General features: G+C 55.4%; 8 protein-coding genes across 8 annotated transcripts; 4 read left to right on the top strand and 4 right to left on the bottom strand.

Annotated features, from left to right (window-relative positions):
• The first annotated feature begins 121 nt into the window (after nucleotides 1–121).
• BAUCODRAFT_34716 (uncharacterized protein) lies at nucleotides 122–903 on the top strand. Its single transcript, XM_007678644.1, has one exon. The coding sequence runs from the start codon at nucleotides 278–280 to the stop codon at nucleotides 509–511; it is 234 nt and encodes a 77-aa protein (XP_007676834.1). The 5' UTR covers nucleotides 122–277; the 3' UTR covers nucleotides 512–903.
• Nucleotides 904–960: 57 nt separating this feature from the next.
• Nucleotides 961–2,333, bottom strand: BAUCODRAFT_148802 (uncharacterized protein; the record flags this gene model as incomplete). Its single annotated transcript, XM_007679056.1, has 5 exons — nucleotides 961–1,203; nucleotides 1,287–1,594; nucleotides 1,670–1,909; nucleotides 2,016–2,180; nucleotides 2,249–2,333. 5 exons carry the CDS (start codon nucleotides 2,331–2,333, stop codon nucleotides 961–963), a joined length of 1,041 nt encoding a protein of 346 aa, XP_007677246.1.
• An 83-nt stretch (nucleotides 2,334–2,416) lies between these two features.
• Nucleotides 2,417–4,326, bottom strand: BAUCODRAFT_510329 (uncharacterized protein). The gene has a single exon (XM_007679055.1). It carries the CDS (start codon nucleotides 4,278–4,280, stop codon nucleotides 2,814–2,816), a length of 1,467 nt encoding a protein of 488 aa, XP_007677245.1. The 5' UTR covers nucleotides 4,281–4,326; the 3' UTR covers nucleotides 2,417–2,813.
• Nucleotides 4,327–4,572: 246 nt separating this feature from the next.
• BAUCODRAFT_24927 (uncharacterized protein) lies at nucleotides 4,573–7,015 on the top strand (the record flags this gene model as incomplete). The annotated part of the gene is made up of 2 exons (XM_007678553.1): nucleotides 4,573–4,672; nucleotides 4,728–7,015. 2 exons carry the CDS (start codon nucleotides 4,573–4,575, stop codon nucleotides 7,013–7,015), a joined length of 2,388 nt encoding a protein of 795 aa, XP_007676743.1.
• A 225-nt stretch (nucleotides 7,016–7,240) lies between these two features.
• Nucleotides 7,241–8,870, bottom strand: BAUCODRAFT_509803 (uncharacterized protein). Its single transcript, XM_007679054.1, has one exon. It carries the CDS (start codon nucleotides 8,745–8,747, stop codon nucleotides 7,467–7,469), a length of 1,281 nt encoding a protein of 426 aa, XP_007677244.1. The 5' UTR covers nucleotides 8,748–8,870; the 3' UTR covers nucleotides 7,241–7,466.
• Nucleotides 8,871–9,127: 257 nt separating this feature from the next.
• Nucleotides 9,128–12,283, top strand: BAUCODRAFT_71035 (uncharacterized protein; the record flags this gene model as incomplete). Its single annotated transcript, XM_007678749.1, has 2 exons — nucleotides 9,128–11,317; nucleotides 11,447–12,283. The coding sequence occupies 2 exons, from the start codon at nucleotides 9,128–9,130 to the stop codon at nucleotides 12,281–12,283; spliced, it is 3,027 nt and encodes a 1,008-aa protein (XP_007676939.1).
• A 440-nt stretch (nucleotides 12,284–12,723) lies between these two features.
• BAUCODRAFT_24924 (uncharacterized protein) lies at nucleotides 12,724–13,911 on the top strand (the record flags this gene model as incomplete). Its single annotated transcript, XM_007678552.1, has 1 exon — nucleotides 12,724–13,911. The coding sequence occupies one exon, from the start codon at nucleotides 12,724–12,726 to the stop codon at nucleotides 13,909–13,911; it is 1,188 nt and encodes a 395-aa protein (XP_007676742.1).
• A 572-nt stretch (nucleotides 13,912–14,483) lies between these two features.
• Nucleotides 14,484–15,534, bottom strand: BAUCODRAFT_34713 (uncharacterized protein). The gene is made up of 6 exons (XM_007678643.1): nucleotides 15,294–15,534; nucleotides 15,169–15,240; nucleotides 15,010–15,111; nucleotides 14,807–14,943; nucleotides 14,659–14,745; nucleotides 14,484–14,586 (listed from the first exon to the last, which is right to left on the bottom strand). The coding sequence occupies exons 1-6, from the start codon at nucleotides 15,369–15,371 to the stop codon at nucleotides 14,529–14,531; spliced, it is 534 nt and encodes a 177-aa protein (XP_007676833.1). The 5' UTR covers nucleotides 15,372–15,534; the 3' UTR covers nucleotides 14,484–14,528.
• Nucleotides 15,535–15,618: the final 84 nt, after the last annotated feature.

Below are 15,618 nucleotides of genomic sequence, written 5' to 3'. Positions count from 1 at the left end.
TGACAGGTCATCATCGATCGTGTGGGTGAGGCTTACTGCTGAGGTAAGGGGAGTGTTGCATGTTTGTACTTAACTGTATCACCGCCCTCTCTTGCGCTTGATGGCTTTCTTGCTTGCCTCTCACATCTGCCCTCTGAGCCACTGAAGTCTTGCTGTGCTTAAGATCTATACACTACTCATATTGGAGGAGCCACTCTGAAAGACTGCCAACCATCAATTATCGCATACACACACCTACCTGCCTTGAGAGCACAACACCCTCGAAGAGAAAGCCACAATGACGGATACCATGCCTCTCCCTTCCACAACAACACAACTTCCGCGGAACGACTCCTTCTCCGCCGACGATATTAGCAAGGCATTCCAGGCTTCGGCGGCCAAACCACGCAACAACCTCTCATTACGCATCGTGCAGCAAGACGAGACCCTCGTTCCGCCACCGTCACCACACCACTCAAGACCCTCGACAAGACGGTCGTCCTTCTGCGGGCGCCCAGACATGAGGAGTTGACGAGCGAAAGCCACTGGGTGAGCGTGCTCTGAGCGAGCATGTCTCTGTATTCGTTTACGAGCAGTCGGTGTTGGTAGGCGTTTACGGTCGGGTAGGGAATAATATTACAGGTCTTAGTCGGCACCAGTAATGCACTTGAGCTTCGGGAGTTGAGACGGCGTATCTTTGTCCTATTGGCCATGGGTGAAGGCGCTCCTGATTGGCAATGACTGTTATAATGCAGACTTCTGAGGCCGGTGATTATGGGGACGGGATGGCGTAGGAAGCACTTTCAGCACCTCAGACATATGCAGACGTTCTGAACGTTGCGCTCTGCCAGGAAGGGTGAAGCAATCGATTGCGGAAGGTGCAGCTTCAGCTTCTAAACGAGGTTGCGGAATCGCACGAGAAACCAATATGCATTGATATCACTACTCTCGCACCTTCCACCCCTCGCCTTTCAAAACCAATCATGCCCAGTACTTATCCCCCTTCCCCTTCACTCCCTCCCAAACCCCAGCCACCACCTCCACGACCTCCACCGGCAACGGCCCCTTCTCCAAATCCCCCAAATTCTCCTCCAAATGCTTCGCACTGCTCGCGCCCACAATCACCGCATCCCCCTTCCCACTGTCAAGCACAGAATGCCACTTCAACCACCTCATCGCCGTCTCCGCAACGGTCAAATCGTGCTTCGAGGCCACCTCCCTAATCTAGAACGACAGCACCAACACGTCAGCAGACCTCTCTCGAAGCAGGAAAGCTCATCTGCGACAACAGTATCGAAGTGACGCACCTTTTCCAACGCCTCAAACACTTCCCCCCGCCAGTACTTGACATGATTATGCTGCCCCACAATCTTCTTCTTATCAAATCTCCCTCCCTCTTCAAACTCCGTCTGCTCCTGCCGATACTTCCCCGTCAACAACCCGCCCGCAAGCGGACTGTACACGTAAAACGCGATTCCGTGGTGGCGGAGACACGGGATCAGTTCGTCCTCGACCCGGCGTTGGAGGAGGGAGTAGACGCCTTGGTATACGCTTGGGCGGATCCAGGAGTGGGCGGTGCAGAGGGAGTGGATGTGGGAGACTTCCCAGGACATGACTTCCCCATAAGTCAGCCTCTAGACGTGAGATATGCCACCATTGAGGACCGAAGAAGGGTAAGTAGGGAGCGTACAATTACTCAACCCAAACCGTTCAAAAAGACCTTCCTCGTACAACTCGTTGACACCCTTGAGCGTCTCCTCGAAACTCGCGTGCTTCCGATCCGGGGCGTGGAGGTAAAAGATGTCTACTTTCTTCGCTCCTAGAGCTTTCAGACTATCCATCAACCCTTTCCTCAAGTCTTCCGGTCGATGCGTGTACACCATATGTGGTTTGATGCCCGGAAAGCCTTTGCTGGGGAAGAGCTTCGTTGCTTAATCACACGTCAACATCAACACCAGTCCGCCAGACGGGCGGAGGGAGAAGGTTCGCTGCGCTGCGCGAAGGGAATGGTGAGGAGTCAAAAGGTGACGACGTACAAACACTGAACCCTCTTTCCTCATACCTAAGCTCCCCAAGCATCTCCTCACTCGTGCCCCACCCATAGACGCGCGCGGTGTCGAGCTCGGAGACGTGGTGCTGTGCGCAGAGGTCGAGGAGCTGTGCTGCTTCGCTTGGGGAGGAGATGCGGTCGTAGAGTGTGTCTAAGACAAGCTGTGAGTGGACAATGGACAGTGCACGGTGGGAGTGGTCAGGTTGGGATGTTACGGACCTTTCTTCGCGATCGTCATGGTGCCGAGCACGACTTTCAGGTTTGCGTTGTCGGCCATCGTCTTTGGAGGAGCTTCGGAAGACATGCTCGAGTTTGTGTGCTCGGAGCAGAGTAGAGTAGTAATTAGGAAGAGTGGCGAAGGAAGAGGTAGATTCGACTTGAGGAAGGAAGTGACAATGAGTGGTAGTTTTACCTTACCTGCCTACATTCTTATATGTTCGATGCCGTGGCTTACTGCTCGGCTTTGCACAACTTCTATAGGTCCATTCGAGCCAACGGTGTTAGTGAGGCTATACTCATGGCGGCCAGGCGGTGTCCAGAGATGCCGGAGTGGACGGCCAACCAGAGAGCCACTAATGCGACGGCTCGAATGAGATAGCTCTGTTTCTACGGAGCTCGTGCTGCAAGGTTGTGCAAGTGTGTAAGGTGGAGATGTCAATCCGTCTTGGACGGGGAGTTGACGGTAGCCGTAGGATCACCAGCCAATCAGCTTTTCCGCTTTCCGAGCACCACGCTAACCGTAACCTTCCCGCTGCCTGTACCCAGCAGGTGCTCAAGCAACAGCTTAATACCCTTCCTGCTCCTTCCTGCTTTCTCGACCTCCCTCCCCAACCACCTTCCCCTTCATTCCCGCCTCATCTCCTCTCAACTTAGCAAAGTAAGCCTTGATATCCTCCGCCCCAACAGCCTGTCCGCTCTCGGCAAACGGCTGCAAAAACGCCTTAACCTTGTCCCTGACATGATTGTACGCCATCACGCCCTCAATCGCTCTCACTCGATCCATAGACGAGAGTGCAGCCTCGCCCCGTTCGAGTAGAGATCCAGAGTTGACGCTTCTGCCGGTGACGCTGGCTGGGGCTTGTCCTTCGGAGCTCTCGGAGAGGGGTGGTTCGTAGGAATCTTCTTCTTCGAACAACTGGCGGTGTCGGGCGAGGCGTGGGAAGCAGTCGGTGCAGCGGCAGAGATGGTCACGGAAGTCTTCTTTCAGAAACAGGGAGATGCTGCCTCGGGGTGGGGAGGGGAGGGTCGTGTGTCTCGGTTTGTTGGCGTTGCCGTTCGCTTCGTCAACGACACTTGATTCGAGTGATGACGCTTCTTCGTTGACTTTGACCTTCTTAGTGTCTTGTGCCTCGTTCACGTCGTCGTCGGCTTTGCGTTTCCTGCTCTCGGCTGAGCGGTCGGTGACCACGTCGTTTGCGTTGAGTTGCATCGGGACAGCGGGTAAAAAGCCTGGTGTAGCTGCGTACTGCTTGATCCACGGGAAGGCATCGACGCACTTGTAGCAGATGAGGTGGTCGAAATCGTCCTCCGCTGGGAAGCCTGGCGGAAGCGGTGGTTCGACTTCATGCTGCACTGCCGCAGCACCTTCCACCTCGTCCTCCTCTCTGACAGGCTCAAGCTCGCCATTCATCGTCGCTTTTCCTGACACGCCCTCACTCTTCTGCCTCGGCAATCCCATCAAGCACTCCGCATGCCACCAATCCTCCCCACACCCCCCCTCCTCCATCGTCCCTAAGCCAAGACACTGAAACATCGTTCCCTTCTCCCTCTCCGGATCATACTCCTCGCCACATCCACAAAACCTGCCCTGGAAGTTATGATTATACCGATTCCCCTCCCTCGCTTCCTCACCCACCACGCCACCCTTTCGTCCCGTCACAGCATTATGCCGTAAAGAGCAAGGCGTGCCGCAACTGGCCAGCCTCGTCGTACCGCAGTCGCAGACAAAGTCGCGCTTGGAGAAGAGTTCGACGAGGTTGTGGTCGCCGTGACAGCTGATGCTGCATGAGTAGCAGACTCCCGCCGGCGTGAAATGTTGGTGGGGTGAGGCGGGTGGGGGCGTGCAGGTGAGACAGGCGAAGACGGATTGGCGAAGGGGACCGAGGGGTTGGGTGCAAGAGTCGAATTGGTAGGGCAGCACTTCGCGCGCGTCTGCCTCAAGGCGGAGTTGGGACGCGATATAGTCTTGTGCTGTTTGAGAGAAGGAAGAAATGTGCTGTGAGTCGCCATTCACTTGGTCTGAGTCTGCCATGACGCCCTTAGCTGTTGATCGAATTGGAGAAATGCTTGACTTCCTCATGAGATGGTTTGGGAAGCGTCGCTGCAACGCGCCTTCCTGCAAGCACTTCGTCACGGAAACGCGCTAAGATCTTGGCACTTTACTACGCGCCTTCAACGGCGCGTCTTCTGCCCCTCGTCTTACCATTTCAATCAATCATACCACCATCATCGCAACACAGATCACTCAATGAGGTATAGAGGCTCATCTACCATGAAATTGAGGACTGTCTCTAATGATGGATAGTACACCACTTCGACCCAACATGTCCGCAGCGAACCGCGGCCGTCCAGCGACTGGGCGCAAGCGTGGCCGTGACGCTGAGGGCGAGAACATGTCCTCTCCGCCTGCGCCGCCTTCGAGTCGTGAGTAGTACACTACAACGTAAATTGTGTGTGCAGCAGTGTTCATGCGATGCAGCACCCGCCTCTTCACCACCGGTCTTCCCGCAACATGATGATATCGAAGAAGACGATAATCTTGACCCCGAAGACGAAATTGCTCTAGATCTTGACGATGCCGACGAGATGGCTGAAGACGATGCTGGCATCGATCTCTTCGGCGACAACTTCGACAAAGACTACAATCGCACCGCAGACCGAGACTACGAAGGCGCCGACATCGACGATGAAGGCGATTACGATGATATGGACCTTGCGCAACGTAGACAAATCGAAGCGCGCCTCAACCGACGAGATCGCGAACTTGCGCGGGAGGTGCAGATGCCGAAAGCGTTCTTAGCGGACGATGATGAAGAAGATGTTGCAGCCTTGACACGCCAGCCGCGAAGACGTAGGAACCGATATGACGAAGATCAGGACGACGAGATGATGCATGAAGATATCATGAACGAGGAGCTATCTCTGGAAGCGCTTGCAGACATCAAAGCCGCTTCGCTTACGGATTGGGTGGCTCAACCTGCTGTGCACAAGACTATCGCTCGCGAGTTCAAGAACTTCCTGACCGAATATACCGACAGCAATGGCACGTCTGTCTACGGTGTGCGCATTCGGACACTCGGTGAAGTCAATGCAGAGAGCCTCGAAGTAGCCTGGGATCACCTCTCCGAGTCCAAGCCAACTCTGGCTTACTTCTTGGTCAACGTGCCGAGCGAGATCCTACCCATCTTCGACGCAGTCGCAATGGATGTGACCCTATATCATTACCCGGAGTACGAGCGCATTCACAGTGAACTGCACGTTCGCATTACCGATCTGCCGGTTTCCTACACTCTCCGCCAACTTCGTCAGTCGCACCTGAACTGCCTTCTCCGCGTGTCCGGCGTGGTGACCCGCCGAACAGGCGTCTTCCCGCAGCTGAAGTACATCAAGTTCGACTGCACCAAATGCGGCGTCACTCTAGGTCCCTTCCCACAGGACAGCAACGCAGAGGTCAAGCTATCATACTGCCAGAACTGCCAGAGCAGAGGACCCTTCACCGTCAACAGCGAAAAAACAGTCTACCGCAATTACCAAAAGCTGACCCTGCAAGAGTCACCCGGCACCGTGCCAGCTGGCCGCTTACCACGCCATCGCGAAGTCATTCTCCTCTGGGACCTCATCGATTCCGCAAAGCCAGGCGAGGAAGTCGAAATCACAGGCATCTACCGCAACAACTACGACGCCCAACTAAACAACAAAAACGGCTTCCCCGTCTTCGCCACCATCCTCGAAGCGAACCACGTCGTCAAATCCCACGATCAGCTCGCTGGTTTCCGCCTCACAGAAGCCGACGAACGCGACATCCGAGCCTTATCCCACGATCCAGACATCATCAACAAGATCGTCCAATCTATCGCGCCCTCCATCTACGGCCACATCGACATCAAAACCGCCGTCGCATTATCCCTCTTCGGCGGTGTGGGCAAGGAAGCACAAGGCAAGCATTCCATCCGCGGCGACATCAACGTCCTTCTTCTCGGTGACCCGGGGACAGCCAAATCGCAAGTACTAAAGTATATCGAATCCACCGCCCACCGCGCCGTCTTCGCCACAGGCCAAGGTGCATCCGCCGTCGGTCTCACCGCTTCTGTCCGCCGGGATCCCATGACGGCCGAGTGGACGTTGGAGGGTGGCGCGCTCGTACTGGCGGATAGAGGGACTTGTCTGATTGATGAATTCGACAAGATGAACGATCAGGACAGAACGAGTATCCACGAAGCAATGGAGCAGCAGACCATCTCTATCAGCAAGGCGGGTATTGTTACAACGCTGCAGGCGCGCTGTGCAGTTGTCGCAGCCGCCAACCCAATCGGAGGCCGCTATAACGGCAGCGTGCCCTTCTCGCAGAATGTGGAATTAACGGAGCCTATCTTATCGCGTTTCGACATCCTCTGCGTCGTCCGCGACACCGTTGATCCGGTTGAAGACGAACGGTTAGCGAACTTTGTGGTGAACAGCCATGGGCGTGCGCACCCTATCACGCAATCCAAGTCACAATCCCAGACGCAGACAAACGAGATGGAAGTTGACGAACCACAACAAGCACCACCCACTGCCAATAAGCCCACGAGTCCCATCCCGCAAGAGCTACTGCGGAAATATATCCTCTACGCTCGTGAACACTGCCGACCGAAACTGTACCAAATCGATCAAGATAAGATCGCCCGTCTTTTCTCGGATATGCGGAGGGAGAGTTTGGCTACCGGGGCTTATCCTATAACCGTAAGAACAACCCCAATCCCGATCCTTCTCACTGAAATTCACTGACATTTGTATGTGCAGGTTCGACACTTGGAGTCTATCTTGCGGATTAGTGAGTCCTTTGCCAAAATGCGACTGAGTGAGTACTGTAGCGGGCAGGATGTCGAGCGTGCGATTGCGGTGGCGGTGGAGAGTTTTGTGGGCAGTCAAAAGGTCAGCTGTAAGAAAGCTTTGGGGCGGGCGTTTGCGAAGTATACGCTTGCGCGGCCAGGGGCGGTTAGAGGGAGGAGGGTTAGAGGGGGACAGGTAGAGGTGGGGGCGTGAAGAGGAGAGGCGAAGAGAGCGGGGTGACTGTTGACTGGGATATTATGACGCTGAATGATACCCAAGGAGCGCAGGAATCGAAATATGTTGCTGCTTATACGCCGCGATTGAATGGGACCGCGTCGTTGGGTAGAAGACGAGCTGCTGACAATGCTTGCGAGTTGTGAACTGTTTCGGACGTGCACACTAATTGCTACTGCTTCCCACTCTCCTGCGCCAGACTTAACTTCTCCAGCCCCTCCTCCGTACTCTTACCCACACTAACCTCATGCGCCCCCTCACCAACCACCTCTCCATCCGGCTTGGCTTCCAAACTCCCATTCGCTTCGCCACCGCCCGCCCTGCCTCCCGGAAACCTCGACCCCAGATTCTTCACCTTCTTCTCCTTCTTGGCCGCCTGCGGAGGAGGCGGATACGCCCGCAACTCCACCTCCTGCCACTCCTTGCTGCTCTCGTACTCCTCCCTAATCGGCTTCAGGATCGCGAGAAGTGCCTCCGTAACGGCCGGTTTGAGCGATTGCGGCGATAACACATCCGCCTCGTAGTCCTTCCGCATTCGTTCGATCGAGTCGTAGACGAGCGGTTCCGCGTCCCGGCGGTCAACAACGAAACGAGGCGTGCCGTTGTTCTTCAGTGCGGAGGCGGGTAGGAGCACGTACTCCACAAAGCTTAACACACCGTTACCCTCTACCTGTTTAGGCGGGCAGAAGGCCTTTTTGAGTTTCTTCCGGACAATGTCGGCGGGCTCGATGAGATCGATCTTCGAATCCGGATCGGAACTACTCATCTTCCCTCCCTCCTGCAAACCAGGGATAAGCGGGTTCATGAGATGGGCTCGCTTGCGAAACCCGATTCGCGGCAACGATTCGACGGCTAGGGTGAAGATTTTGCGTTGGTCCACCCCGCCGAACTGGGCGTCGACGTTGAGGTATTCTTCGTCCAGTGCTTGCATGAGGGGGTAGATGATTGACGAGACGGGTGGGGAGTCGGTTTGTTTGACGACTTCTGACCCGGCTTTGCTCGCGTCGTGGGAGGAGACTTGGGTGCAGAGTCTCAGCAGGTCGAAAGCGTAGTTCGTCGCTTTCTCCTTCGGGGTTTGGTATTGCGATCCGATCACGAATTTGAGTCGGGAGATGTCCACGTTGACGGCTTTCATGGCGGACGTGATGGCGTGGCGGTAGTATTTCACCCGTTCCTCTACTAATTCGATCGGGGCCTTGAGGTTGTCGAGGAAGCCGTGGACGTCTGCGAGTAGGACTTTGACTTCGCAGCCGGCGGCGAGGAACTCGGCGATTTTCAACATGGGAACGAAGTAACCGCAATGTGGTTTTCCGGTCGTTGCAGTGCCCCAATAGATGCTTAGTGGTCGCTCGTTCTTGTCGAGGATTTCTTTGATGATTTCGGGGTTGAGGACTTCTTGGAGGTTTTTGGTTATGAGGTCGAACTTTGAGGTTGCGTCTGTTGGGGCGGCCATGGTGGGTGACGAGAGGACTGTCGCCCAGAATCAGACCCGTCGATGTTAGCGACTGTTCTTGTGCAGAATTGTGCAGTGTGCTCGAAAGTGTTGTTATATTCGCATGAGTCAGGATGCCATTGGAGGTTTAGAATTTCTTGGGATGTGGCGCTTTTGTGGCTGGCGTGGAGAAGGCACATGCACGCTTTCATGTTTGGATGCGTCTCCCCTGCATAAGGCTGAGGTGACAGAGGACTTCGATGTCGGTTATACATGTATAAGTAGGGTAGTACTTGAGCTGGAGTTGGGATTGCAATATGTTGACTGAAGCATTGCGATGAAAATTTTGAAGATCGGGGACGAGGATGGACGAGCAAATATACGAGGCTGTTGTCCCTGTGATGGACAGCTCAACATCTCCTCAAAATGCCGAAGCCGACAGACCTCCTAGACCTTCTGAGGGTGTTGATGACCACGATGGAACCGGAAGTGCTGCGGGCAAGCGAACTACGTTGTCTGGAACCCTGCAACGCTTTCTGGACCAGGTTTTGCACTTCTTGTCTCACGCCAGCAACGAGACTTTAGGAGCATGCCTTGTCGCACTAGGCGCAACCACTTACTTTGCGCTCGGCCGGATAGGGCTGGTCATCCTCGGTGTTGCCAGTGGAGTGGTGCTTCAGGCGACATGGGAAGGCATACGGCACGACGATCGCGACGAGGGGATGAAGCAGGCGGAGAAGGAACAGAGGCGGCAAGCTGGTGTGGAAGTAGCGAAGAGAGTACTGGGCTGGCGGACGGCTAACCGAGATGAGGGTGAGGCTAAAGAAGACATGAGGGTATACGCGAATCAGCAGCTTGACTTCTCCAGCTTCGGTCCGAAGGCCGCTGAAGCGATGGACTACTTCGCAAACACAATCATTAAAGACTACGTCAAGTACTGGTATGACCCGGCCATACCCGGCGAGGAGTCATTCCCCGGTTCGTGTAAGCGAACATTAATCGCGTTCCTACTATCTCTTACTGGCCATCTGAAGCGCAAACGACCAGCAGATGTCTTCCTAGACTTCGTTACCAATGTGAGCAGCATTATCATCGTCTTCCTGAACGAGCTCTCCGCTGCGCTAAATGCTTCGCCAAATGCAAGCGCTGAGGACGCCGTTGCGACCTACCTTGCGCTGAAGCCGGACAGCAGTTTGTCGTATATGCTGAATCAGCATTCGCAAGAAGCTAAGCTTGCGGATGCAGCAGAAGACATACTGCAGGCGTACCTCGATCCGAAGGCGTACAATTGTCCGCCGGTGCAGACGTTGCTCAAGGAAGTCCTGGCACAACTGGTTCTTGGGTATACGGTCACCTACTGCTCAGAGCCCTCGTGGCTCAATGATTGGGTCGTGTACGGACTTGAGGAGAGCGCGACGACGAAGGAGGTGATGGACATGGTTGATGCTGGAGTAGAAGGCAGGGTGAAGGAAAAGGCGCCACCCATGAATGCCGCGGAACAGGCGGAGACGGAAAGCCGAGCGGAAGCTGCCACTGAAGAAGTAGAGCAGCAAATACCGGAGCCGGACCACAAGCGCTATTCGAGTAAGGCCGAAGAAGCTATGGACGAGGCTATGCGAGAGGCTCAACGGCTAACACAGCTCATGATTGAGGAGGATGAAAGACGAGCGAAGGAGGAGGAAGAGAAGCAAGCCGCGCTGAGCAGCTCGGAAGACGTCTCCGACGCGGTGACCACTCATGGTGCTCCTACACCGACATCAAGTCAAAGTGATAAGGATCGGCAGTCCGGAGAGCATGATGGATCGAACAGGGAGCAGTCTGCAACATTAGCTTCGTCAACGGCTGTAAGCTCTCCACCAGCATCTCCGGAGAGCCAGCAGTTTGCAACCTTCGATCAGTTTTCACATCAACCTACTGCCCTGCTAGACAGCCCTGATCGATCACGCGGCGACCCGGTTCAGCTCACATTACACAACGCCACCATCTCCATCTTTGACGACAGTGTCCCTAGCGACCGTACAACCATCAAGACCAAACCGATGGCCGATTATATGATCCAGATCGAACCTTCGAACACAACCTTCGCAGGGTGGATGATCGCTCGCAAGTACGCCGACTTTGAGAACCTTCACGAAGTGCTACGGCGTATCAGCGTCATCACCGGTGTGAAGGGCTTCGCGCAATCTCATACCGAGCTCCCGCGATGGCGGACTAACACTAAGGCTTCGCTGCGAGAGGAGCTGGAACGCTACCTGACAGATGCCGTGCGCTTCCAGCCACTCGCAGAAAGTGAAGGCATGAAACGGTTTCTCGAGAAGGATCAAGGGCTTGCTAAGTCACCTTCGGAGCGGAACCGGGGCTTTGGATGGCCGACACCAGATGCTTTCGGCAAGTTTGGCGGGGATATGATGAACGTGCTTACCAAGGCACCCAAGCAAGTTGCCGGTGGTGGCAAGGCTGTGTTTGGAGGTGTTGCCGGATTGGTTGGCGGCAAGCGCGGGAGCTTTACTCAGGCCAGCCTTAGTCGGACCAACACCGTGCCTACGGCAGATGGTACGTTGCACCGAAGCACGCCTAGTCTTGCACAGTCCGTCTCGGCGGCTGACTTGGCTGAGGCGGATGGTGCAAGCGATCATGAGGTGGAGAGTGTGCAGCCTAGCCCGAGGCCATCTCTCAACAGGCCGTCGAGCGTGGCATTGGCTGATAGCCAAGAGCCTAAGCCACGTCCTAGTGTAACCTCGTCCGCACGGATGAGCGGTGAGAATATCGCACGCGACGATGACACGACTGCGTCAACGAACTCGACAGCCCTGTCGGCGACGCACGTCCCGAGCCTTGAGGGCGCAGTAGAAGCACCTGTTGACCTCCCGCCTCCGCCATCGGAGATACCGGATGACTTTGGTCAGCCGAAGCATGTCGGTAAAAAGAGCACCGACTTACACCATTCCGCCAACCATGGCCAATCGCTCCTCGGTGACGACGAACCGCCTCCCACACCACCAAGACCGAGCAAGCCAGCCGCAGCAGCAAAGCCTGCAGACAAGCCCAAGCAGCCACTCACAGAACGAGAGACTTCCGTCGCCATCGAGCTTATGTTCGCCGTCATCACAGAACTATACACGCTCTCGTCAGCCTGGCAAATCCGCCGGACGCTCCTCGCAGCGGCAAAGAACTTCCTCCTGCGGCCTGGTAACCCAACACTGATCACCGTCCGCGACATGCTGCAAAAGTCATTGCTGGACGACAACCTCAGTGACACGGGCCTGGCAGCGCACATCTACAAACTGCGGGTGAACGCTCTTCCAACCGCCGAAGAGCTTGAGGTCTGGAACCGTGACTATCCGGAAAAGACGCCTGAGCAGAAAGAAGAGCTTCGTGTCAAAGCTCGCCGCTTGCTGGTGACGAAGGGCATGCCGCAGGGTTTGGCGGCCATCATGGGCGCTGCCGCCAGTGGCGAGGCGTTAGGGAAGGTGTTTGACTGCTTACAGGTGCCTGAAGTGAGTAGGGGTTTGGTTTTCGGGCTTGTGCTGCAGGCGCTACGCATTGTCACGCATTGAGCGGGTGTTGATGTGATGCCACCTCTCATGGGCGGTTATGCTGTTGAGTCAGGTGGACAAAGCGACCCTGGTATCGCGATATCGCGCCGAGCGTCTGTGTATAAAGGAAAGTCGAAGGGTGAACAAAGAGAGCATATGAGCCTCGGACTCGGACTCGGACTCGGACGACAACATTGCACTTTCACTGTAAGATTACCGTCTGTAATTTGCGCCCGAAGGCAGATTGCCAAGTTCAGTATACCGGCATCATCTGGGCCTGCAATTTCGCTGTCTCAAGCAGCACTACGCTCCTTACACCGCCGACAGAATCCGGTCGAACTACCTTCCCTTGAGCATTCACTGACGGGCAAAGCGCACGGCATCTCTTCTGACGCAGCTGGTCCGCGTCTTGCACTCGCTTCGAACAAGCAAACGGTCAATCAACTAAGCGAAAGCTGGCAATGCCGCCTAATCTCACCATCAACCCAGCGCCATTCAAATCGTCCAACCTCGCCATCCCGCCTTCGCCATTCTCACCCAGGTTACCGCTCTCTCCCTTGCACGCAGCGCCGCAACGACGGAAGTCAGCCGCAAGGGTCAAAGCGATCCTCGAGCTCTCCCCTCCGCCCGCAGAACCCCTGCAGTGGCTCTGGCAATGTCACATCTGCAACCGCGTCTACAAGCTAGGCGTCACACGGCGCTGTCTCGACGATGGCCACTACGTCTGCGCCGGCACTACGACTGTCAAGCGCAGTAAGCGTACTAACAAGAAGGTGGTAAGGCACAAAGCTTGTGCGAGTGAGTTCGACTACCAAGGGTGGGAAGCCTGGGGAGCATGGCGACGGAGTGCGATGGAACGAATGGATGCCGCGAAAGTGCTGTATCAGGGTGATGACGGGTACGATGACTTTGGGCTGCCGCTGCTTGTGCCTACCGTGCCGGGTGAAGGGCAGTGGCTGAGCGGGATCTGGACGAAGAAGCCTGCCTGGGAAGTTGTGCAGCAGAAGCCAGAGAGAGTCGGGTATTGGGAGAAGGACTGCTGGAAAACGTGCGACTATCCTTCCGAGTGTCGATGGGGAAAGCAGTACGGTGTCACGACGCCGGCCATTGCGGCTGTGCCTAGTTCACCGCCACCGGTGCCGTCACGACCTGCGGAGGATAACGCGGAAAAGCTGCCCGCGACCACTTTTGATGAAACGTTCTTGGATGCACCTTCTGCAGTTAAGATCTGCGCCGTGGTGCACGCGCAGACACCCAGGCAGCCAGACGCGCAAAACGAGAGAAAGCCATCCATGGATGATCTTCTCGATAGCGTCAAACGACGCAAACGTAAGAGTACCGGAGCGGTGCCCAGCCCACTTGGCTCGAACCCACCATCGCCGACGACATCTGTATTCTCAAAGCCTGTGGCGGCAAGCACCGCGTCTTCCGGTACCAGCAGTCTGCACAAAGCGTTCGACGATTTCGAGCTGGACTTCAAGAAATCACTAGAGCGAGCCGGTGAGCTCGTGACAGGTTGGGCGAGCAGTGTGCGCAGCACGGCCGCGCCAGAGGATGTCGGAGCGGACTCGATGGTCGTGAAAGCGCTAAAGATGACGAAGAAGAAGAGCGTTGCCGAGCGACTTCCAGCATTGGAAGATCGTGTTTGATTCCTGCATGTGTCCAGCTTAGCTGTATATGAGCGCCTTTAAGCCTTTGTTCCAAGCGAGACTTGGCTGCCTAAACGGCAGGTGCTATCTTACCATACCGCAAGACGAAAAGCGAGTACCGAACAGTGAGCTGGCGTGAGACTCGCACCTTGAACCTATCGTTCGTTTCAAGCTACATTGGTGGCTGTCCGCGATCTGTGCTGGTTGGAGCGACATCATCTGAGTATTCGGCACAGCTTTTGTGCCTGAATGTCGCCTTGCAGATGTTCCTACGCGCTTAGTGACAACCTGCAAACGTCAGCGCAGCAGAGCAAGGTCTTCTTCGCCCAAGCACCGCACACAATGCCACGAGACAGACAGGCAGGACGTGCTATAAATATGAATGGACTCAGCGCCCGCACACGAGTTGTACGGAACTCCGCCATGCCTCGACTACACAAGCTTCATGTCTCTACGTTCAGTGGGTGGAGTCGAAAGACACACGGCTTAGGCAACTTGACGTCGTCAATAGCATTCGAACCCAGTCGCCGGCTGAAGGGTTACCGCCGTCAGGGGAGATGTGAACACAGAAGTCGACGTATACCCGCCAGCCCTTGCAATTACGGTTTACTGCTTTACTACGAGGTCTGAACCTTCTCGGCGTCCTGCCCTGCGGAACCTAGGTAGTCAAACTTCCTACAAAAAGGAGGGTGTAAGCGTCAGCAATGTCTCAGCAGGGGGTGTAACTTGTACGCTTTCACCACGTACCCGATGGGAACGCCTTGGTTGCGAAGAATAGCATAAGCGGCCATTTCGTGGAAGAAGAAGTTCGGTAGAGCGAAGCTTTGAAGGTAGCTGCATTACAGATATCAGTTCGGGCCTTGGAGACCACAATGCTTATGCCGGCAGGACGTACGACAAGCCGGTGAACTTGAAATCTCCGACGCCCGTCTTCATCACGACTTGGGACTGTTCCTTTCCGGCGAAGTCCTCCGGTTTGACCTTCTCCAGGAACTTGATGGTCTTCGTGATGCGCTCGTAGAGCTGCTCGAACTGAGCAGAGGAGCAGAGATTAGCGAGGCTGGGCGACTTAGTATTCCGTAGCGAGGAAGTACGTACTGTGGTCTCATTGTCCTCCCACGGATCATTTTCGGTGCCTGCAATCCGGACGCAGGTGAGCTTGGCCGTGTTGCTGATAGTGCAGATCTGGAATGGAAGTGGCTAGACGGCGATGGATCAGCTGTTGCTGGCCGGCACATGGGCAAAGCCCTTTCAGACCTTCATGTCCTCAGCAAGCTTGCCTTCCAGAAGCTTCTCGACTGGGTGGCCATTGTCCTTGCACCAGGCTTCCTGCAATATGATTAGCGAAGTGTGGAGATTGAGGCTGGTGCGCTTCGACCTACTCCCTTCTTGAGAAAGGCCAGAGTGTTCTTCAGAGCTTGAGTGTAGATAGGAACACTCATGTCGTACAGCGAAGCCATGATGACGGCACGTGACCAGATGACGTGCTTGAGAAGGATGACCTTGCAGGTAAGCGGCTCTTTTAGCGTGTCAGATGAGTGTGAGGTTTAGTCTTGTCGTGCCTTCCGTAGTTGGATCAATCTACGTTCTTGTAACGACTGTATGCTACAACGTCTTTTTTTTGCTGAAAACTCGAAGCAAACATCATGCCACTGCCCCACGTGCTTCTTCGCCGCTAAGGCCGCTAACAGACGGCTCGGCGCATTA

This window comes from Baudoinia panamericana (genome assembly GCF_000338955.1).
Source record: "Baudoinia panamericana UAMH 10762 unplaced genomic scaffold BAUCOscaffold_7, whole genome shotgun sequence".
Lineage (NCBI taxonomy): Eukaryota > Fungi > Ascomycota > Dothideomycetes > Mycosphaerellales > Teratosphaeriaceae > Baudoinia > Baudoinia panamericana.
This window is presented reverse-complemented; position numbering and strand designations above follow the sequence as displayed.